This window comes from Physeter macrocephalus, chromosome 1 (genome assembly GCF_002837175.3).
Source record: "Physeter macrocephalus isolate SW-GA chromosome 1, ASM283717v5, whole genome shotgun sequence".
In the NCBI taxonomy this organism is placed as follows: Eukaryota; Metazoa; Chordata; class Mammalia; order Artiodactyla; family Physeteridae; genus Physeter; species Physeter macrocephalus.
In genome coordinates this window covers 87,919,771-87,944,591 of record NC_041214.2, presented here as the reverse complement: position 1 = coordinate 87,944,591, position 24,821 = coordinate 87,919,771, and the positions used below count along the sequence as shown (strand labels likewise).

Here is a 24,821-nt window from a genome sequence, read left to right as displayed (position 1 = left end):
CTTTTATTGATTTTTTTTCTTCTTATAATAACCATTTTATTTCAACCTGAGCACCTTAGTATAAAACTAAACACTGGTGAACTGTTTTCCTTACTAATTCTGAATTACTGTAAATGTAGAAGTTGTGCTAACAGTTCAACACTTAAATAGATTAAATCATCTCTGACACATGGTCGATCTCATACCTAAAACAATTAGTGCAATATACTGAACCTATCAAAATAAAATGAATTGGGAAAATAAGGCTGCATTATCGTTACTAGCATATCAGAATATTTAATGTTATAAATTACAGGTATATTGTTTATTATGGTTCTAGCCATGTAGGAACAACTGAAGCCCCTTTCTTTCAAACGGGGCGAGAAGAAAAAAATTGTTTTAGTAACTATTCATTTGCATACTTTTTTTTAACATCTTTATTAGAGTATAATTGCTTTACAATGGTGTGTCAGTTTCTGCTTTATAACAAAGTGAATCAGTTATACATATACATATGTCCCCATGTCTCTTCCCTCTTGCATCTCCCTCCCTCCCACCCTCCCTATCCCACCCCTCTAGGTGGTCACAAAGCACCGAGCTGATCTGCCTGTGCTATGCGGCTGCTTCCCACCAGCTATCCACCCTACGCTTGGTAGTGTATATATGTCCATGCCACTCTCTCACTTTGTCCCAGCTTACCCTTTCCCCTCCCCATATCCTCAAGTCCATTCTCTAGTAGGTCTGTGTCTTTATTTCATCTTGCCACTAGGTTCTTCTGACCATTTTCTTTTTCTTCTTTTTTTTTTTTTAGATTCCATATATATGTGTTAGATTTTTTAGATTCCATATATATGTGTTATTTGTCTTTCTCTTTCTGACTTCACTCTGTATGACAGTCTCTAGGTACATCCACCTCACTACAAATAACTCAGTTTCGTTCCTTTTTATGGCTGAGTAATATTCCACTGTATATATGTGCCACATCTTCTTTATCCATTCATCTGTTGATGGACACTTAGGTTGCTTCCATGTCCTGGTTATTGTAAATAGAGCATTTGCATACTTTAAGCAACTCTTAAATATTACAGAAAAGTAATAAACATATATGTGGAAATTACCATGCATTACCCAACTTACAGCACAGCTGAAGACTAACTCTAAAATAAGTTTGGGGACTTCCATGGTGGTCCAGTGGTAAAGAATCCGCCTTACAATGCAGGGGACATGGGTTCAATCCTTGGTCAGGGAACTAAGATCCCACATGCCACGGAGCAACTAAGCCCACACGCCACAACTACTGAGCTCGTGGCCTGGAGCCTGCACGCCACAACTAGAGAAGAGAAAACCCACATGCCACAACTCGAGAGAAGCCCATGGGCTGAACAGCCTGTGCGCCACAACTAAGACCCGACGCAGCCAAAAATAAATAATAAGTTTGAATGTACATGATTGTTAGTATATTGACTGTATTATGTCCAATGGGGACAAAAGCTCCTTCTCTGCCCCTAAACAACAAAACCTACATAATGACCAGCAGTGATTAAACAGAATCACAGACACCTGGTTTATCTCACTTTTGTTGATAAGGTCACATGTTTAAAGGGAACACTGTTCATCAAGATGCACTTATCATTTTTCATATTCCTAAAACAAATTGGGGTTACATTTGATTTTTTAAAATATATTTAATTATTTATTTATTTCGTTGTGCCGGGCCTTAGTTGCTGTAGGCGGGCTCCTTAGTTGCGGCTCGAAGGCTCCTTAGTTGCGGCACGTGGGCTCCTCAGTTGTGGCATGCGCACTTCTTAGTTGCGGCATGCATGTGGGATCTAGTTCCCTGACCAGGGATTGAACCCAGGCCCCCTGCATTGGGAGCGTGGAGTCCCATCCATTGCGCCGCCAGGGAAGTCCCTACATTTGATTTTTTAAGCCCATTTAAAATATAACAGGACTAGCTATAGTTTAGATGCTACTGATGTTCATTTTTTTCCCTTGAAGATATGGGACTGTTTTCTCTTGGATAATTTGTTAAAACGTGGAATGTACACTTTAAATTTAGATACTAGGAGAAATTACTGTTATCCTGAATACTGTAGCTAAGTATAAGTATCCTTAGAACCTCCTTCTAAATAAAGAATGTTTCTGAAGAGTTCCAAATCTTTTTCATAGAACTGTGGGTTCTGGTTAACTGTCAGTCCAGACAGTCATTTGTCTTTATCTCTGGTGATGAGAAATGATTCCCCCTAACCTTCCAATGAAATAAGTGGACACACAGCTCTCATTCTCTCCTTCTATTCCTGAAACATTAGTCAGGGACACATGCATATTATTAAAAATTAAGTTCAAAACACTTAAAATAATTCTGTATTAGAAAATTGACTCTATTGTAAGTCTCTTCTTTTTGGAAGTCATATTAAACTTGTTAAACGCTCCAATTCTACTGCTAACATTTAGAAAACAGAAGAATATTCTACCTAGTTCCAACTGTAGGTTAGTAACTACAGCACTGACCCCTGGTTGGCTGTGTGGGTTCAGTAAGGCCTGCTGCTCTTCCTCTGGCAGAATTTGCTTCTGGATTCTGTAGTTCATTCTTTGGCAGCTTTTTAGCTATTACTGTGAATATTTCATTTACATTTATTGATGTTTGAGCTGATGTCTTCGTGAATAACTTGTCATCTGCGCTTCCTGGAAATCTCAGCCCTTTTATTCTAGGTCGGCCTTGTTTCCTGGTAAAGCTATGACTATGTTAGAACTCACTTGCCTCTGAAGTTCTTTAACCCAGTCTTTTGCTCTTGCAAAGGACTCCTCATTTGTGATATCATATGCAACTAATGGCTGCCTGTAGTTCTCTGTAGTACATCGGTACTAGGCTATGACATCATTCTTGACCAACTGTATCTCATGTCCCATATTTCACACAGCTTAAAAAAACAGCCCTGGTGGTACTGTCTTGAAATTCATGAAAGTGGTCCTTCACAAGACGAAGCACCAGGTTTGATATGCCAACAGCAGGCTCTCCCAGAAGTACCAGTTTGTACCAGCGTACTGTATTTTATTTCCAGTGTTTGGCCCGTTGGGTCTTGTTGCTCCTTGATTAGCCATGTTTAAATTTGAAAGAAGTCCCTAATTTCAGTCTCCAGGATGCGAGGTGTCAATTTTTCTCTTTCTGGAACTAAAGGAACCTGAGACCACACATGCAGGACTGTGGGGCTGAAGCTACCTGGCAGCAGATCCCAGGCATAGCCCAAAGGACAAGAGAGAAGCTGAAGCTGTGGCTTTGGTGGAGGCGGTGTCTCCTCCTTCTGTTGATTTCCAATTTAATTCCGTGTAGTTAGAGACCATATTCTGCATGATTTCAGTTCTTTTAAACTTCTAGAGACTTATTGCCCAGCGTATAGCTTTTCTTATGTACTGAGTATGATCTGTAATTGTTAATTAGATCAACTAAATTGAAGGTTGTTCATGCCTTCTGTATCCTTACTGATTTTCTCTCTACTTGTTCTATCCATTATGGAGGGAAGGGCATCAAAATCTTTTTCTCTAACTGTGGATTTGTCTGTTTATCCTTGTAGTTCAACCAGTTTTTGCTAAGAAGTAAAATATATGAATACTTTGAAGCTCTGTTTTTAGGTGCATAAAGTACATTTAGGATTGTTATATTTTCTTGACGATTAACCCTTTTATTTTTATGTAATGTCCTTCTTTATCCCTGACAATATTCCTTGTCCTGAAGTCCACTTTTTAAGTATTAATATAGCCACTCCATATTTATTGTTATTAACATTTGCATACATTTTCCCATCCTTCTACTTTTATCTCTGTGTTTATATTTAACGTTTCTTGTAGACAGCGTATAGTTAAGTGTTGCTATTTTATCCAGTCTGTCTCTACATTCTAATTGGAGTGATCAGACTATTTACTTTTAATTTAAATAGAGATTTGGTTGGTTTGGTTTAAATCTATCCATCTTGCTACTTTTTTTCTGTTTTTTTCTATTTGTCCCATTTAATCTTTTTTCTTTTTTCTACCTTATTTTGGATAAATGGAATATTTTTTAATCATTCCATTTTATCTCCATTTTTGGCTTATTAACTATACCTCTCTCTTTTTTAAACAATTAAAAAATTGTTTGCTTTAGGGTTTACAGTTTTAACTTATCATAGTCTACCTTCAAATATTATTGCATACCATGAATAATGTACGAATCGTATATCAGAATAGTTCACTTCTTTCTCCTCCCCTTTATGCTATTCTTGCCATACGTTTATTAACTTTACATGTTTTGCTTATGTTATAAACACTACCATATATTGTTGTTACTTTTGCTCTGAACAGCCAGTCATATATTTTTTACATTATTATTTATTTTAATTGTGGTAAAATGTCTGTAACATAAAATTTGCCATCTTAACCGTTTTTAATTGTACACTTCAGTGACATTAAGGACATTCACATTGTTGTGTTACCATCACTACTGTCCATCCATAAATCTCTTCATGTTGCAAAACTGAAACTCTGTGCCTCTTAACAATAACTCCCCATTCTTCTCTTCCCCCTGCCCCAGGCAACCACCATTCTATTTCTATCTCTATGGGAATCTCTGCTGAGCCCTTTGATCTCTATGCTTTGGTTGGTTGGAATGCAGTGTCTCCCCACCCTCTGCGAAATTTCAGAATTTCTCATCTTTCACTTCCCTTGTAATTCTTTGTCTAGTCTTGTGGAGTTACATCTTACTCACGCTTATTTTAGTATTCAACAAAAACTCAAGGGGATTCCATTTCAGACTTCTAGAACTCTTTCTATGAAGTTCCTTCCTTTCTGGAACATAGCACTGTGACTTCTAGCTACTTAAGCCACCCTTATCTTCTGTCTCTGTTTTCTCACTTAAGCAAAACCACCGTGCTTTGGATCTTCTTCCCTGCACTTGGTCCAGAATGGGCCTCCAGACAGAATGCCAGGACAATTATCCATTTAGGTTTATAATCTATTTCAAATTAATATTTGTAGTATGGTATGAGGTAGCGGTCAAGATTCAGTTTTTTTTATATAGATACACAGTTGTTTCAGTACTGTTTGCTGAAAAGACAATCTTATCCCCATCAAATTATATTGGCATCTTTATTTTTAAAAGTGTGTCTGTTTCTGGACTCCATCCCTTTCCATTGATCTTTGTCTGTTTTCACACTAATACTGTATTATGGCTTATGACATGAATTTATGAAAGATCTAATGAGTGGTTCTGATGTGATGTAAATATTTCATTTGACTTGATATAATCTTGTTTTGAAAAACTAATTTGAAATATAGTATTTCTACTAACTTGAATATAACGTTATACTACCTCATTTAAAAAAAGAATGAAGATATTTACTTTAAACATACTTGTCTTACAGAGACCTGTTAATAAAAGTGAAATTTGGAGAGAGCATTGAGGACTTACAGACCTGCCGACTCTTAATTAAACAGTACATCCCGACAGGACTTTTTGTGGATCCGTATGAGTTGGCTTCATTACGAGAGAGAAACATAACAGAGGTACAAGTGTTAGAGGGTTTTTTTGAGAGAGAAATTATTGTAGGGATGCTATAATTTGGATTAAGGCAAAATAGGTAAGACAACATTGTAGTACTTTTGTATTGATTTTTTTTAAGTGTATAAAGTAACCTTTTAAAGATAGAACGGGAGTATTCTTTAAAAAGTGAGTGATACCTGTCATACTTGTCAGTAATAAGCCAAGTAAACTGATGTTGTTAAAGCTTCTGTTTGAGAAGATAAATGGTTAATAAATACTGCTTCAACAACAACTTTGTTAAATTGACATATACCCCAACACCTGTATAATTTGGGTATGGGAAGAAACAAAACAAATATTTATTGGATATCTGTATGACAAATACCTTCTTTTTTTTTTTTTTTTTAAGGAAGCAAGGTAAAATTAAGCATTATAAGAAAGATTATGTCCCACACGCTTTACATAGATTAATCTTATAACAACCTTGGAAAGATTGCATTTTATAGATAAGGCAAAAGGCACAGAGAGGCCAAATAACTTATCCAGGATCACATAGGCAAATGGAAAAGCCAAGAAATGAATCTAGGATTGCCTGATTGCAAAGTTGTTGTTCTTTGGGAAATAAATCTTACTCCTTAGTTAAGGGTTTCGCTAACTTTGATAAGAATCACCTGTGCAGGTTATTGTCTGCCTAGGAAAGTTTAATTCAGCAGTTCATATTGGACCCCCAAATCTGTTAATGACTCAAGTGATTCCTATTAAGAAATTTTGGGGAACACTGTCTTAATTCATAGGATTATAATTTATATATGAATTTTTTTTTTTTGTGGTACGCGGGCCTCACACTGTTGTGGCCTCTCCCGTTGCGGAGCACAGGCTCCGGACGCGCAGGCTCAGCAGCCATGGCTCACGGGCCCAGCCGCTTCACGGCACGTGGGATCCTTGCTGACCGGGGCACGAACCCGCGTCCCCTGCATCGGCAGGAGGACTCTCAACCACTGCGCCACCAGGGAAGCCCAATATATGAATTTTTAAAAGGCAAAATGGATACGCTTAGAGTCATTTATGATGGCGATTTATGTCTAATTGTGATTTAGGCCAATTTCTTCACCTGTTTTATTTACTTAAGTTCGTTTTTGAGTAGGTAGTTACATTCTCATGATTCAAAATTCAGGGGGTGTAAAAATGTATACATGATAAGCTTCCACCTATTTTTTAACCCCCAGTCACCATTTCTTCCTGTGTTCTGGAAATACTGTGTTTTTGGAATCATAAGTTTCACTCAATCAAAATGTGTTAGGACTTCTGCCTTGGCCAAGTTGGAGAACAGGGACCAGATTTACTTTCCCACTTGAAACAACCAAGAAATAGACAAAATATATGAAATAATGGAAAAAATAATTGAATATCAGGCAGTGAAGGCAGTGATATCTTAGAGATGGGAAATAAATAAGGTTAGAGCTTCAGTTGTCCTAGCTTTTTTTTTTTTTTTTTTTTTTTTTGGCGGTACGCGCAGGCTCAGAGGCCATGGCTCACGGGCCCAGCCGCTCCGCGGCACGTGGGATCCTCCCGGACCGGGGCACGATCCCGCGTTCCCTGCATCAACAGGCAGACTCTCAACCACTGCGCCACCAGGGAAGCCGTGTCCTAGCTTTTTGCATGAGAGTTTTCAGGCTGTAGTACAGGGAGGGTGAACCCAAGCAGAGCCTGGTGGACTTCTTGAGTTGAGGAGATAAAGGTAATATTTGGGAAAGACCAAAGTCACAAGAATTCACTAGACAGTGTACCAGAGAGGAGAGAACTGCAAATAGACAAACTGCAGAGATCCATAGAGGTTCCCCTCAAGTACGTAGTTGAGGATTAATTAATGCGGTGCGGAGCACAGGCTCCGGACGCGCAGGCTCAGCGGCCATGGCTCACGGGCCCAGCCGCTCCGCGGCACGTGGGATCCTCCCGGACCGGGGCACGATCCCGCGTTCCCTGCATCAACAGGCAGACTCTCAACCACTGCGCCACCAGGGAAGCCGTGTCCTAGCTTTTTGCATGAGAGTTTTCAGGCTGTAGTACAGGGAGGGTGAACCCAAGCAGAGCCTGGTGGACTTCTTGAGTTGAGGAGATAAAGGTAATATTTGGGAAAGACCAAAGTCACAAGAATTCACTAGACAGTGTACCAGAGAGGAGAGAACTGCAAATAGACAAACTGCAGAGATCCATAGAGGTTCCCCTCAAGTACGTAGTTGAGGATTAATTAATGCATGCATGTGAGGAAACTGCTTGATGCTGGGAAAAGAACCATATGAAAAAATTAGAGGTAGCAGCGTCTCACACTGGCTCAGTTGTAGTACCTGTTCCCACCAACCAGACTAGGAAAATCCTCATAATTCACTGGGCATTGGATAGATTAAACAGAAGAACTTTTACTCAGTAGTGGGGAACACTAAGCCCTAGACTGCACATTGCTTCAGTCCTACTTAACAAATTTCAAAACCACGACCTTCCAAAAATCAAACTGTTGCAAGTAAATTTACTGCATTCCAAAGAAAGCTCAAGAATATTTATCGGAATGCAGAAATATCTAGCACCCAAAAAGATAAAAATGTCTTGACTCTAATAAAAAGTTTGCAAGGATGCAAGGATGTGGGAAAATATGACCTGTAATGAGGAGATCAATGAATCAGTCAAAACTGATGCAGAACTGACCCAGATATTAGAATTAACAGACAGGCCAAGAAAATAGTTATTATAACTGTATTCCATATGTTCAAAAAGGTAAGTAGAGAAATGGAAGATATATGAAAGGACAGTTGACATTTTAAAGATTAAGACTACAAAGTGTGAGATGGAAAATATTCTGGATGAAATTAATGGCAGATCAATGCAGAAGAAAAGACTAATGAACTGAAATCATAGCAATAGAAACTACCAAAAATATAAAAGAGATTAAAAAAAAGAAACATAAAAAGTGAGTAGAGCATTATTAGTGAGTTGTGGGACAACTTCAAGTGGCCCCCACCATAAGTGTAACTGGGCTGCTTCCAAGAGACGTCTGCACCCCTGCATTCATTGCAGCACTGTTTACAATAGCCAGGGTATGGAAACAACCTAGGCGTCCATCAGTGGATGAACAGACAAAAAAATGTGAGAGAGAGAGATAGATATGAAAATGAGAGCTATATATAAATGTGTATATACGTGTGTGTGTGTGTGTATATATATGTGTATATACACATAAATATGTATACACACACACACACACACACACACACACAGACACACAGTGGAATGTTATTCAGCCATAAAAAAGAAAATCCTGCCATTTGCAACAAAACACATGAACTGTGAGGGCATTATGCTAAGTAAAATAAGTCAGAGAAAGACAAATATTGTATGATCTCACTTATATGTGGAATCTAAGAAAAACTGAACTCAGAAACAGAGAGTAGATTGTTGGTTGCCAGGGGTGAGAATGTGGGAAAAATGGGTGAATGTAGTCAAAGAGTACAAACTTCCAGTTATAAGATGAGTAAGTTCTGAAAATCTAATGTACAGCATGGTAACTATAGTTAATGATACTGTATTGTATACTTGAAACTTGCTAAGAGAGTATACTTTAAAAGTATTCACCTCACACACATACACATAAAGGTAATTATATGAGGTGATGGATGTGTTAACTAATCTTATTACGGTAATCATTTTGTAATATATGCATATATCAGATCTTCATGTTGTACACCTTAAAGCTACACAATGTTGTATGTCAATTATATCTCAGTAGAGCTGGGGGGGAGGTGTAATGGGAGTCCACAAGGAGAGAGGAAAGAGATGGAGATGGAAAAAATATTTGGAGAAATAATGGCTGAGGGACTTCCCTGGTGGTCCAGTGGTTAAGACTCCTCCTTCCAATGCAGGGGATGCGGGTTCAATCCCTGATTCGGGAACTAAGATCCCACATGCCACGGGACAGCTAAGCCCATGCACCATAACTGGTGAGCCCGCGTGCCTCAACTAGAGAGCCCATGTGCCACAAACTATAGAGCCCACCCTCTCTAGAGCCTGCGTGCCACAACTAAAGAGCCCGTGCACTCTGGAACCCATGCACCTCAACTAGAGAGAAGCCTGCGCGCTGCAGTGAAGAGCCTGCGTGCCATAACGAAAGAGCCTACATGCCACAGTGAAGATCTGGTGTGTCGCAACTAAGACCCAAGGCAGCCAGAAAAAAAGAAATAATGGCTGAGAAATTTTCAAATTTGATGAAAACTATAAACCCACATATCTACAATGCTCAAGTACAAGAAATATGAAGGAAACTACACCAAGGTACATGATAATCAAATTGTTTAAAACAATGATAATGAGAAAAATCTTAAAAGCATCAAGATGAAAAAACCACATGTAAAATACAGAGGACCAAAGATAAGAATAACAGCAGATTTCTTGTCAAAAATAATGCAAACAAGAAAATGGAGTAGCATTATCTTTAAAGTATTGAAAGAAAAAACCTGTGAATTTAGAATTCTGTAGCCAGTGAAAATACCTTTCAAGGTGAAGGTGAAATAAAGACTTTTTCAGATGTACAGGCTGGAAGAATTCATTACCATCAGACCTCCAATACAAGAAATGTTAGAAGAGGTCCTTCAGGCAGAAGGAAAATGATACCAAATGAAATCTATATGTACACCAAGGAAAGACTAGCACTTGAAATATAACTACATGGGTAAATATGACTTTTTTCTCTTATTTAAATTTTTCCAAGATAATTGACAAAAAATAATAACAATGTAGTGTAGCCATTCTTAATCATGTCTAAGTAAAATGTATGATAGCACTATCACAAAAGTTGGGAAGTGAATAATGAAATACACTTTTGTTAGGTTGTTATTCTAAATGTAAGGTAGTTTATATCACTTGAAGGTAGACTCTGCTACATTAAAGATGTTTACTATAAACCCTAAAGTAACCACAAAAATGACAAAATAAAGAGTTGTAGTTAATATGCCAGCAAAGTGGATTAAATGGAACTATGAAAAACATTCAGTCACTTGGAAAGAAGGCAGAGACAGAAGAAAAAGGGAACAAAAAATAGATGTAAGATATAGAGAACAAGATGAATTAAACTTAACCATATCAATAATCATATTAAGTGTAAATGTCTAAATATCTCCATTGAAAGTCAGAGATTTTCAGATTGGATAAGAAAGCAAGACCCAACTGTATGTTGCATACAAGAAATGAACTTTAAATTTTAAAACAAAAGATAGAACATGCTCACACTGATCAAAAGAATGCTGAAGTGGCTATATTAACATTAGTCAAAGGGATTTCAGAGCCAAGACTATCACCAGTGCTAAGGAGGGTCATTTTGATAAAGGGATCAACTAATCAGAAGAAGATAATAATCCTAAACATTTATGCCACTAATAACAGAGATTCAAAATGCACAAAGAAAAACTGGTAGAACTGTAAGGTGAAATAGATGAATCCACAGTTATAGTTGGAGATTTCAGTACCCTTCTCTCAATAATTGACATAATAAGTAGACAGAAAGTTGATAAGGATATGGAAGATTTGAACAAAACTATCAATCAATTTGACCTAATTAGCATTCATGGAACACTCCACCTGACAACAATAGAATACACATTCTTTTTTAGGTGTATATGGAATATTTACCAAGATAGATCACTCTAGGCCAGAAAACAAGCCTCAGTAAATTTAGAAAAATTCAAGATGTGCAAAGAATATTCTCTGACTACGAAGGAATTAAATTATAAATAAAGAACAGAAAGATCTCTAGAAAACCCTCAAACATTTGGGAACTAATTAGCATACTTCTAAGTAATCCATGGTCAAAGGAGAAATCAAAAGGGAAATAAAGAATTTTGAACTGAATGGAAATGAAAATACAAAATATTAGAAGTAGTGGGGTACTGCTGAAGCTGTGTTTAGAGGGAAATTAGTAGCACTAAAATGCCTATTTTAGAAAGAAGAGAGGTCTCAATCAGTGTTTTCAGCTAAGCTTCCTTAATCTATGAAAAGAAGAGCACATGAAGCCAAAGTAGAAGAATGTAAATAGTGAAGATCATAGCAGAAATTAATGAACTAGAAAACAGAAACACAATAGGGAAAGCCAGTGAAACCAAAAACTTGTTCTTTAAGAGGGATAAAATTGATAGACCCTTAGCCAGACTGATTATAAAAAAAATAAGTATTGTTAGAATTAACATCCCTGTGTCAGAAAAGTATTGTACATTTTATTTTTATAAGGTTTTACATTTTTTAGATTGTACAAGTTATTCAGAGATACCAATTACTGTGTCTTAATTGGGGAATGTTTTGCGTTGTTTGAAAGAGCTCTAGCCTATGAGAGAAAGATCTGTTGAATGTTACAGATATGGTACAAAAGTTTTATACCTTAATTCATTTAACTTTGCTCTGGTGGTTTATGACACGTGTAGTTGAGTGTTGTCATGAAAAAGTATAGGTCCATGTCTGTTAACCAGTGCATGTTGCTCTAGGATTAATTTTTGATACATAATTTCAATTTCTTGATAACATTCTATTGCTATTGTTTTATCATGGTGAAAGTGGAACAATGAATTCTGACTTTTGTGGATCAGTGTAGAGTCACTGGACTTTTGGGGGTTGCACTGATGGTTTGGCACGTGTTTGGGAGATTTACCAGCATCCAGCTATTGTCTAGATCACTTTTGATTGTCAGGTTATGATTTTCAAAAATATTTCTCTATTATTTTGAATCTAAAGTGATACACATACCTGTAACTCTCTTGAGATTTTGATCACCTGTCAATTGGTGTACCTACTTGTACATTTCCCCCTCTTCCCTATGGTAGCTAGGTGTCAAGAAATTCATAGCCTAAACTGCTGAGTCGGCTCCAGGACCTCAGACTGTTGTTTGTGGACTAGCTTCTGCTGGTTCTTATTTGATCTTGGTTTATAATGGATTTGGGTCTCTGTTGAGGTTCATTAAAAAGAAATTATCCCCATTTAAAATTTTGAGACATAATTCACATGACATAAAATTCACCCTTTGGAAATGTGTAATTTAGTAGTTTTTAGTATATTCATAAAGTTGTGCAACCATCACCACTATCTAATTCCAGATATTTTCATTACTTGCAAAAGAAAACCCCTATAAGGCTGATTTTTGAGATTCAGATACCCAGAATAAAATTTTTGAACCGTCACCAAATAATCCTTTGACCAACAGGGCCCTACCTGAAGGCCAGAATGCCGTGTAGCAATTTGCCTCATTTTCATTATATCCCAGCTTAAATTCATATTAAAAATATTCTCAATTTTTGGCAAGTGACCATATTTTTATTTCTATGGAAAAATAAGCAATAAACAAAACAGCTCAATAATTAGAGAAGCTGAAGATCATAGTACCATCATAAATTCTAAATAGCACCATCAGGAATATACTTTATGTTAGTTCTGCTTATTACACTTAATTTTCAACTAGATAAACATGGGCTATTTTATATTATTTAACCTAATTGAATAGGAGAGTCAGTTTGACCTGGCTTTGAATCTTGTCTCCTTTACTTACTAGCTACAATATATTGTTTATCCACCCTGATACTTTGTTTGCTCATTTATATAATGGGGCTAAGAGTTCCTACTTGATAGGGTTCTTGTGAAAATTAAAGGAGATAACATATATAAACCACTTAGTGAAATACCTAAGTACTCAAAGAAAGTTATCTTTATTATCTTGTCATCTGTGTTGACAAGATAGAAAATTTGGGCTTATGTGTTATTTTAATTTGTAACTAGCTGTACCCAAAGAGAGTTCATTAATAAATTTCTAGCAGGAGATCTCTAGTAAAATTCCTTAGGGGTTTGCTCTTGTGATCCTCCTGGTCAACATTTTTATCCTTAGATAAAAATACAGAAGACACAGTTACCAAGTTCATAAATGTTACATAAATGCTGGTTGACAGATTGGGATTTCAATTAAATCTCAACAGCCTAGAAAAAATGGACTGTAGCCAGAAAGATAAATTTAATAGAGAGAGATATAAAGCCCTGCATTTAATTAGTAAAACATCAATTACTCGAAAAAATAGGATGGGGGTTATTTAAAGTTTTGTGCAAAAAGTTCAAATGAATAATATAGGAATGAATAGGCAGAGCACAGGGTCAGTGAAGCTATTCTGTACGATACTGTAATGATGGATACGTGTCATTTTACATTTGTGAAGAATCCATAGAATATACAATGTAAAGAGTAACCCTAACTTAAACTATGGACTTTAGTTAATAATAATGTTCATCAGTTGTAACAAATGTACCAAATTGTGGTTAATAATAGAAAAAACTCTGAGTGTGTGTGTGGGAGCTTTGGGGAGTATGTGGGAATGCTGTTATTTTCTGCTCAGTTTTTCTGTAAACCTAAAACTGCTCTAAAAAATGAAATCTATTAATTAAAAAATATATATAGAGAGATAGTATATAGATATGTGTCACACTGAAATGAGGCTGCTAAAAAGCTAATGCAATTTTTACACCTAGAAACTGAAAAAAAAAAAAAGCTAATGCAATTTTTGCTAAGGAAGGTAGTGTTGCTACTATTTTCTCTGAGTATTTTGAAAGGCAACTGATACGATGAATGGTTTAGAAACCATGTCATGAGAAACCAGGAAAACCGCATATTTCTTTGGGGAGGAGAAAACTTAGTGGAGGCAGTGTGGTTGCCTTCTGATGTATAAGGGACCTTTAGTAAAACAGAGGACGTATTTATTGCAGATATTGTAAGCATCGACAATTGGTGCATTATTATGGGTCAGAGCATCAAGTTTCTACTAATAAAAAAGGAATAATTTTAACAGTACATAAAGTGAGATGATTCAAAGTAATGAACTCCCTTCCAGTCATTGAAAGCATTAAAGGCCGACTGGCACTCGCCCCAATCTAACGGTAGACCAAGCTGTCGCTCGCTGCCTTCTCGGTCCCTGCGGGAGTGTGGGCCGGGGGCGGCCCCCAAAAGTAGGAGGTGCGGGCGGAGCAGGTCTGCGAGTCAAAGGGTCGCGGCGGCACACTTGCAGCAAGAATCGGAAGGAGCAGGAGACCGCGAACATAGGCCCAGGAGCAACGGCATCCAAAGAGGAACAAGCAGTAAAAAATCTCAACATGGAAAATACCCAACAGGAAAAAGGAGGGGGGGACCAGGCCCCTTTGCAGAATGGAGAGGAATCACACGATTTGGGAGTGGGTAGAGGCCAGAAGCCTGGAGGAAATGTCAGGCTGGGACGGGTTAGACGACTTGTCCCTAATTTTCGATGGGCCATACCCAGCAGGCATATTGATCACAATGAAGTGGGGGATGATGTAGAGAAGCACGTAGGGCAGATGATGGAAATCAGGAGAAAGACTAAGAAGCAGCAAATGAGGCATCATGTGCGCTACCAAACTCCTGAACCTGACAATCATTATGAGTTTTGCCTATACCTTGAATCCTAAGATTTTCCCTGAGGTCAGTAATGTGGCCTCTGCTCTACATGCTTGTAGTTTTTGTGATTTACTTTTTCTGTAAACCTTTTAGTGTTTCCACTTACCAGTTTCTAATTGAATATTGCTTTGTCTCTGTAAAACTTTCTGTCAGCAACGCAATTTCATCCAGTTATAGGAAAAATTATTCTTTTCATAATATGAAATTAATAAAGCCATTTAAAAAGCAAAAAAAAGAGAAAGCGTTAAAATAGTGGCTGGATACTTGATAAATACTCTCATTGGAACAGTGGTTTAACTTGATTACCTCTAGGTTCCTTATGACTCAAGATTATATAATTCCTTGACCTTTGCCAATAAGTTCTGTTACTCCTGTGATGAACAGAGAAGAAACAGCATGTGAAAATATAGCACTTGGTATCACTGTCAAATAGAAGAATTAGAATGCTCGCTGTGGTGGGTAGAAGTTAATGCTGGTTTTTTTCTCTTTCCATAAAGAATCTAGAGAAAACTTGCGTGTGTGTGTGCATACACACACACACGAACACAGATTATGTATATAATGTTGATATACATGTGTATGTGTGTGCGTATGTATATATGTGTGGTTTCATACATAAATATGTATGTGTATATGGATACGTTTGTAAGTTATGGTTAATTTCTGCCACATGTGCAGTTTTACTTTTGGTGTAGAATACTTATTTTAAAATGTTTTTTACCATATTATTTTTTAAAAGAATCATTTACCATTTTTTCCATTAACTTTTTATGCCCAGTATGGAAAGAGTGCTGACCTTTGCTTAGACTTCCTGACCGCAGTGCTCTGTCTTACTCACTACCATCTTTCTTCTGTGAAGAACAGGAAATTAGCAGAATGACACCAATCATTTTAACCCAATACTGGGTTAACTGTTTTTGTCATAGTTTTCATACTTATCGAATAATGCTATATTTATTCATGAAATTTCTTTTCTTGGTACCTGTGTAGTTACTTAAACAAAGGTTGATAAGGAAATTACATAGAAATTTTTATTATGGGGAAATTTCACACCCCAGAGTATAATTTCCTCAGTTTACTTTTAGTAAATGTCTATTAAACACACATCACATCTTGTGTTTTCTACTTAAAATTGAGGATGGAAGGGGAATGGAAATTGTTTATAAGGGGGGGTGTTTTGACATTTTTGCTCATCTATATAACAATCTTCTGGTTTTTTTTTTTTTAAATCTTCCTCATTCATTTCTTCTGGACTAATATTTGTTTTCTTTTTGACAGGCAGTGATGGTTTCAGAAAATTTTAATATAGAGGCTCCCAGCTATTTGTCCAAGGAGTCTGAAGTTCTCATTTATGCCAGACAGGATTCACAGTGCATTGATTGTTTCCAAGCTTTTTTGCCTGTGCATTATCGCTATCATCGGCCACATAGTAAAGATGGAGGAACCTTTATTGTGCTCAATAACCCAGATTTATTGATGTATTGTGACCAAGGTAAGGATTGCAAGTCTTTTTGGAGAGTTGAAAATAAAATTAAAGGTATAATGGTAAGTCTGAAGTCAAGGATGGTGATAACAAAATCATGTTTCTTTTTTCTTTCTTTTAAACTTTTTGTAAAATAAAGCACAGATATAGAAAAACTTCACAAGTATATAGTTTAGTGATTTCTTAGAAGGCAGATACCCAGGTAACTACCACCCAGGTCAAGAAACAGAACTTTGCCAGCTGCCCGAGCAGCAGCCCCACGTGTCCTGTCCCAATCTCCTTTCCTGTAAGAGTAACTCACTCTCCTGACTTTTAATCACTTCCTTATGTTTCTTTATACTTTTATCACTCAAGTGGGCGTTCTTAGACACTGTAGCTTAGTTTTGCCATTAAAAAAAAAATGTTATTTCCATTAAGTCTCTTAATTTACAGATTTCCCCTCTATCTCCTTTAAAAAAAAATTTATCTGTTGAAGAACCAGGGTCATTTGAGACCCTATCATTGTTGGGGTTTGGGTGATTATACTCATTTGACTTCTTTATTACTTGGAAATTGGCAGTTTCATCTGACTTCTTTATTACTTGGAAATTGGCAGCTGGCTCGAGAGGTGTGATCAGATTCAGGTTTGATTCTTTTGGCCAGACTATAGGTGGTGCTGTGCTTTTTTATGAGTGGGCATATAATGTCTGGTTGTTTCTTTTTTCAGCCATTGATCCTTATTACTCCTTTGCTGCCTTCTGTTTCTTCATACTGATACTGCAGGATTTGTAGCTGTTAGTGCTTTGTGTCCACTCACATGTATTTTGTTGTTTAACGGGGATACTTTATCACCTAGTTTTGTTGTAAAAGTTGTCTACGAGTTATTGGTTTTGTGTATGATTGTTCTTTCTGTTTTTATGTGTGGATTTTTTTTTTTTGGCTGCTTTGGGTCTTTGTTGCTGCATGCGGGCTTTCTCTAGTTGTGGCGTGCAGGGGCTACTCTTCGTTGCAGTGCGCGGGCTTCTCATTGCGGGTGGCTTCTCTTTGTTGCGTAGCACGGGCTCTAGGCACGAGGGCTTCAGTAGTTGTGGCTCTAGAGCTCAGACTCAGTAGTTGTGGCTCATGGGCTTAGTTGCTCCATGGCATGTGGGATCTTCCTGGGCCAGGGCTCGGACCCGTGTCCCCTGCATTGGCAGGTGGATTCTTTTTTTTTTTTTTTTTTTTTTTTTTTTTTTGTGGTACGCGGGCCTCTCACCGCTGTGGCCTCTCCAGTTGTGGAGCACAGGCTCCGGACACGCAGGCTCAGCGGCCACGGCTCACGGGCCCAGCCGCTCCACGGCATGTGAGATCTTCCCGGACCGGGGCACAAACCCGTGTACCCTGCGTCGATAGGCGGATTCTCAACCACTGCGCCACCAGGGAAGCCCTGGCAGGTGGATTCTTAACCACTGCACCACCAGGGAAGTCCCTATGTGTGGATTTGAGTAAATTACAAAACTATGCTCTCATCATTTTCAGTCTTCCTACAATCAAGATTTTAAGAAGCCCCTTTCAGATTTTGGTTCTTTGTGTATCCAAACAGAAGTCAGTAGCACTGTTACTAAAGATTGGCAGATAGAAAGTTTTTAATCATACATTTGCTGTCATCATATATTTCATGATGAGAAAACTTAAAAAGTATTCAACTGTGTTAGCTTTGTTTATCCAACCTAGTTTTCTGTTTCTTTTCATGGTACCTTTTACCTACCTTAAATAAACTTTGGAAAAGTGCCCCCTCCCAAGAGAGCACCTGGGGTTCTGGAATTGTTCGTGTTTTTGGTCTGAGAGTTCTTTACGAGTGTGTTTTCTCTACGGAAATTTATCAAGTTGTGGGTTTAGGATCTGTTCATTTTTCTGAGATATATTATACTTCAAAAAAAGTTAAGTTAAAAAAAATGGCCACTGGTGTAGTGGAATTTGTTAAGAAGTCATGCTCAACTTCTATACAGTCTTTTAATTTTATAATTTCCTAGCCATCCACTTAGAACAGGCTATTAAAATAAAACAGCACATGATAGTTGGGTCCAAATCATGTACATTGTGTATTAAAATATTTGAATACTCATATCCCAACATGAAAGAGTGGCCTAGCCTCTAGTCCAGATCAGTTTTCTGATATGGTGTTCTACCACTTTTTCTCAGAGTTTCCAATTTTGAAATGCTGGGCTCAGTCAGAAGTGACAGCTCCTTGTGCTTTGAACAGTAAGGATAACTGCCAATGGAACAATATGAAATATAAATCAGTAAGTTAATATTTTATGTTGTTTTAGGTCATGCGGCCTCATATAAAACTCTTTCTATAATGTTTCTGCCACGTTTAAGGGATTAGCATTTTATATTCTATCATAGAACTTTTTATTAATTTTTGAGCAACAAAATGAATTAGTTGACTTTATTATATTACACAGAACAAGTGAAAAAAGGAAAGTAAAACTCTAAAGTTGTATCATTTCAACTGTGGTTAAGTTTCTAGACAGTGATATTGTTATTATAAATCTAAATCTAGGCTGTTTCAGGCCATTTTTAGTGTTTTAACCTCCCAACTTGTTTTCAGTTATTAAATTAGGTAAGTATTAGTACTTCATTAACACTGGCTTTGTCTAAGGAGTCTATAGTTTTCTACTTACCCTCTTGAGCTAACATAGTCTACTTTCCTCTCTTGAGAGTGGTAAGTCTTTGTACAACATATCTCTTTTCTTTCCCTCTTTTTTCTGTTCTTTTGTTACTCTTTTAAGAGCTGCCTTTTAACTGATGCTTGTAGTATCTGAATTTCTCTTTGTTCTTAATTCTCTTTAAGGCCTGTTTTCTTTGGTTGAATGCCACAATTTGTGTCATTATTTTTACAGTTTATTTTTACAAGGAGTCAAGTGAGTTTGCAACAAAAGTAATAAAAATTAAAAAATTTAAACTAGCAGACAACGTAACTGTCAATCAGATAAACATAAAGCAGATTTGTTCACATGTGTGGATATTTAGATTTGAAGTGTTTTCCTTAGAAGTGTTGCTTAGAAGTATGTCTACCAGCTAACTCAGAAAACTACTACTGACAGTGAAGCCCTACTGCAAAGCCTATTATTTTGTATTGGAGAACCTTCTTTGAACAGACGGTTGGAAAAATGTATGATTGTGCTAATATCTTATGCAACATAAATTTGCTTTTGAGATTTCTATTGCTATAGAGTACCTGAATTTTTTTCAAACTCTAAAATACATCTGGAGAATTACATTTGATTTTCTTATGTGAAGGAAGAGTATGATTAGTATTTATACTATTTATGATGTATTCATTTAAAAAAATTGGTGGTGTGCATTGCTACACAATAAATAATCACTCTATTAAAACATTTTGAATTCAGTTCTCTCTAAGACCATGTAACTTGAAATAGGAGGTCGTAATTAAGTACTTTGATTTTTTTTCTTTGTTACATTTCTTGTTGATATATACCAGAAAAATAGGTCACCATTACTAAGATGGTGATCTGTACTAAGTCTTGTTTTAAATGCCATTATTTGAAAGATAATTTTAGATGGCACTTTGTTACAGATTGTGTTGGTAACTTTTTTTTTGCATGTGAAAGTGTAATCCATGCATTTATAAAAAGAAACCAAAAATAAAAGAATTCCCAAGTTACCTAATTTTTTTTTTTTTTTTTTTTTTTTTTTTTTGTGCGGTACGAGGGCTTCTCACTGTTGTGGCCTCTCCCGTTGCGGAGCACAGGCTCCGGACGCGCACGCCCAGCGGCCATGGCTCACGGGCCTAGCCGCTCCGCGGCATGTGGGATCTTCCCAGACTGGGGCACAAACCCGCGTCCCCTGCATCGGCAGGTGGACTCTCAACCACTGCACCACCAGGGAAGCCCTACCTAAATTTTAATGTTTTTAAAAACCTATTTTTAAACCATAAAATTTCCCAAAGTTTTTAATTGAACCCCTTTATCTTCAAAACCAAATAGAAAATAGAAACCAAGTTGAACATAGGAGAACTTTTGTATTGCTAGTCAGTATTGCAACTACTTGGATGTTTTAAAAACAGTAAAGGACACATTCAATTGTGTAATTTGTGAATAACAAAGTTTTTAAAAAAATTTTTGGCTGCATTGGGTCTTCGTTGCTGCACGTGGGCTTTCTCTAGTTGCGGCGAGCGGGGACTACTCTTCGTTGCGGTGCACAAGCTTCTCATTGCGGTGTCTTCTCTTGTTGCGGAGCAAGGCTCTAGATGTGTGGGCTTCAGTAGTTGCAGCATGCAGGCTCGGTAGTTGCAGCACGTGGGCCCTAGAGCGCGTGGACTTCAGTAGTTGCGGTACATGGGTTCAGTAGTCGTGGTGTGCAGGCTCTAGAGTGCAGGCTCGGTAGTTGTGGCACACGGGCTTAGTTGCTCCGCAGCACGTGGGATCTTCCCGGACCAGGGATAGAACCCGTGTCCCCTGCATTGGCAGGCGGATTCTTAATCACTGAGCCACCAGGGAAGTCCTAACAAACTTTTAAAAGCTGTTTGAGGAGAGAAACAGCAAAACAGGAATGAATAGATCCTTTAGTTTTATGGTTGTTTTAATGTTTTTCCTTTAGGGCTTCAACTTCTAGATTATTCTGTATTCTAATATGAAACATAGTAAGAGGAAGTAAATGTTTATATTGATTACAGAGGTGACATTAGGATATAGCCAGTATTTTTTAACAATATACTCAACTGTATGTAAAAAGCAGAAAAAGTCAAAGCTAATGAGAATTTAAGAATTATTGTGGGAATTGAGTCTGATTCTGTTAAATTAACTGAAATGTTGAATTTAAAAGAATCATTCAGGGGGCTTCCCTGGTGGTGCCGTGGTTGGGAGTCCGCCTGCCGGTGCGGGGGACGCGGGTTCGTGCCCCGGACGGGGCGATCCCACGTGCCGCGGAGCGGCTGGGCCCGTGAGCCATGGCCGCTGGGCCTGCGCGTCCGGAGCCTGTGCTCCGCGGCGGGAGAGGCCGCAGCGGTGAGGGGCCCGCGTACTGCAAAAAAAAAAAAAAAAAAAAAAAAAAGAATCATTCAAATAATACTGTTATATGTAGTATAGCAATGGCTGAAAGATATTTAAAAGAAAAAAGAAAAAGTTAAAATTAAAAATCAAAGAAGTAGTGGTTTCACCTTAGGACATTGATCTTAAATGTCTTTAACTTCTCTATCTCTCTCCCTAGGTATATAAGAATGCGAATCTACAGGTTCCAGTGGGACTGACCATACATACCTCTTTAGTATGTTCTGTGACTCTGTTTATTACCATCTTGTGTTCTACTTTAATCCTTGTGGCTGTTTTCAAATATGGCCATTTTTCCCTATGAGTTTTATGTATTTAAATGCTTTCCATAAACCTAAATAAGACCTATTCATTTGTGACTAGTAGTGTTCTAGAATTATGTCATTACTTTTGTCTTTTGTCTTCATTTATGGCTAATATTATGTTTACTAGAGGAAATTCTGGATGATTCTCAGCTAATTTCAAAATTCAGTGATCTGTTGTGTCGACCTCTCATAATCCTCAAGCATCAAGTGCCAACAGAGGAAACTTAATTCTGTTAAATTAATATTTATCTTGTGAGAAGTGACTTTATCTTCATTTGTGTTATAAATGAGTACTTTATGTATTAGAGACAAATTATCGCTAAAAATTGAGAAAATTGTTATGAATAAGATTAATTTGGATGAATCAGAGTTTATTTGAATATTAATTTTATGAGAATATTAATTTAGTGTTTCAAAGAAAATCATTAACGTAGGACAGCTAAGAAATTATTAATATCAAAATTGATTTTTCCTTAAAGCATTTCCATTCTTTTCTATTTTATAATACTGCTTTTGAATATATGAATTGGCAAAGGGCTTGATGAAATTAAGATTAAAGAGTATATTTTATTAAGTTGTACAGTTAACAAAACTTTTTTGAATCTTCGGGTGATTTTTTAAAAAACAAAAGGTCTTGATTTACTGTTTTTCTTTGTAAAAATTAGAAAATAAAGTAAATGCCAAAAGCTAATTAAAAAATAAAAGGGCAAGCATGTTCCAAAACAGAAGCCAAAAAACTGGGGTATGTTGGCATTGTTTGTTTTCTATGGCATAATGGGATATGATGTACTTTATATATGCTATCACTGGTTAATTTCCTAAAACATTCTGGTGTTTTTCTGGAATAAATCTTTTATAATTTGCCACGTATAGCTTGACCTACTAATAACAGTTATTTTTTAAGATGTGTTTGAGAACTTATGTATTGAGAAAGGCAACCCAATGCCATAAAGCAGAAATATTAGAGATCTTTAAAATGATAAAAATTTCAACCCAGTCTTGCTTCATAGCTGTTTAGTATTTTCTTATAAGACAGAATTCCATGTTTTCCAGGCATTTTTTTCCACAATGGGATTAATATAGTGGCTTGAAATAGAATTATATGTCAGTAAAAATTCAGTATCAACAACATTTTGGAATATGGTTAGTCAGGTGGGGGAACACGGTACTATATTTAACCTCTTAAGTGTGTGTGTGTGTGTGTGTGTGTGTGTGTGTGTATTTTCTTTTGCACATCGAAGCCAAGTTCCTCAGTATTTAAATGTTTTCAAGTCAATATTTGAGATTGTGGCTTGGCACATGATTCAGCCATTTTCTCATTTATACAGGTATTCAGAAATGTAATAAAAATGTGAATGTGAGTGAAGATACTTTGATATGACTTCTCTTGCCTGATAAATGCTTGCAGATGACATCACTTTTAACGTAACAGAGCATTTCTGGTTTTGAACTCTTTGTATTATCTTCTTTGGATACTTAAGAAATGAATAAGCACTTTATTTTTTAAATCAGTTTTGTAATTCTGTGTATGGTCTTTTTTGTTTATAGCCAAGAAAATGGGTATTGTTCTCCTGGTCATTGTGTTCCAGTATTAGTTCCACTTTTATGGTTTATTTTTCTTAAAGTATCATGTAATGTTCTTTGGATGAAAATAATAAGAGACTCAACTAAGGGTGGTGGTGGGGTAGAGATTGGTGTGTGTGTGTGTGTGTGTGTGTGTGTGTGTGTGTGTGTGTGTGTGTATCTCAGCCACTCTACTAGGAACTTATTTAGCTAGATCTCATGGAGGATAGTACATACGTGACTTGGGAACTGAGAAAATATTGATATATTTCTGCTCTAATGATTTCAGAATATAATGAGTTTAAGGATTACTCTAGTCACATAGTCTATTCATCTCATGCTACTCACCTATATTTTGATGATTGATACTAATTGATATGATATGGAGATAAAGAACTTAAGGTGAGGTGACTAACACCTACCTGTATTATCCATCAAACTTACAAAATACACTAACGGTAGGTAGTTGAATATAGGGTTTGGTAGGCTGTGAGAGAATGAAATAATATAGAGAATTGTCCTAGTCAGTGATAGGATGGTAGGTTTAACTGCCTATCTGATTTCTTGCACCTCAGACCTTACTTCTGGGATTACCTTCCTCCTGAAGTCTGTCTTTTTAAGATGTTCCTTTAGTAGGTCTCTGTGGTTGGTAACATCTCTGTTTTTTGCTTGATGATGTCTTTATTTCACCCTCACTCTTTTTACTGATAATTTAGCAAGATATATACTTCTAAGTTTAGTTATTTTCTCTTGGTAGTTTGAAAATATTTTTCCATTGTCCGATGGCACACATTGTTGCAGTCGAGAAATCTATGCTAAATTTAATAGTTGTTTCTTTGTAGGGGGTTTCTTTATCTTTGGTATTCTGCAGTTTCATTTTGATGTGTTTGAGAAGATTTCCTTTACTTATCCTGTTTGGGATTCACTTTGCTTCCTGAATCTGAAGGTTCTTCTCTTTAATCAATTCTGGAAAATTCTTAGCCATTATCTCATCATATACTGCCTCTTTTGTTTTCTCTTTTTACTCTCCTGAATTTCTCATTAGGCAAATGGTATACCTTCATAATCTATCCCCATGTCTCTCAGTCTTTCTTTGATATTTCCTCTGTCTTTGGGCTGCTATCAGTAATTTCTTTAGATCTGACTTCCAGTTTATTAATTCTCTCTTCAACTGTATGTAATCTATTTAACCCAAACATTGGCTTTGGTTTCAATTATTATATTCTTTATTTCTAGAAGTTCTACTTGGCTCCTTCTCAAAGCTGCTTGGTCATTTTAAAAAAATAGTATCTTGTTTCTTGTTTAAAAATAGTATCCTGTCTTACTTTGCTTAATCATTATAATAAACTTATTTTATATTCTGTAATCAATAATTCCAATATCTAAAGTTCATGGGCTTCATTATTCTGTTTATGGTTTCTGTTGATTCACTCCTGGCTTATTTTCTCAGATGTATTATATTTTGGGTGTT

General features: G+C 36.8%; 2 protein-coding genes and 1 pseudogene across 3 annotated transcripts in view; 2 read left to right on the top strand and 1 right to left on the bottom strand.

The window, feature by feature from the left end:
- Positions 1 to 2,470: 2,470 nt before the first annotated feature.
- Positions 2,471 to 3,081, bottom strand: LOC102986957 (ras-related protein Rab-5A-like; annotated as a pseudogene).
- A 92-nt stretch (positions 3,082 to 3,173) lies between these two features.
- On the top strand, positions 3,174 to 14,977 carry PIGX (phosphatidylinositol glycan anchor biosynthesis class X). The gene is made up of 4 exons (XM_055085452.1): positions 3,174 to 3,250; positions 5,373 to 5,514; positions 5,901 to 5,908; positions 14,407 to 14,977. The coding sequence occupies exons 1-4, from the start codon at positions 3,174 to 3,176 to the stop codon at positions 14,975 to 14,977; spliced, it is 798 nt and encodes a 265-aa protein (XP_054941427.1).
- Positions 14,978 to 16,324: 1,347 nt separating this feature from the next.
- Positions 16,325 to 24,821, top strand: part of PAK2 (p21 (RAC1) activated kinase 2) — a 96,851-nt gene continuing 88,354 nt past the window's right edge. Inside the window, exons 1-2 of one of the 2 annotated variants that reach the window (XM_007115304.3) lie at positions 16,325 to 16,458; positions 21,643 to 21,699. The gene's annotated coding sequence lies outside the window, so the exon portion shown is untranslated. The remainder of the gene's footprint in view (positions 16,459 to 21,642; positions 21,700 to 24,821) is intronic. The other variant, XM_007115307.4, reaches the window with a different exon arrangement.

Bases quoted from the DNA above. Each gene is read 5' to 3' on its own strand.
- PIGX (XM_055085452.1), top strand. From the start codon at position 3,174: ATGCAGGACTGTGGGGCTGAAGCTACCTGGCAGCAGATCCCAGGCATA. The intron at 3,251-5,372 runs GTGGCTTTGGTG...CTTGTCTTACAG, and splicing joins ACAAGAGAGAAGCTGAAGCT to AGACCTGTTAATAAAAGTGA.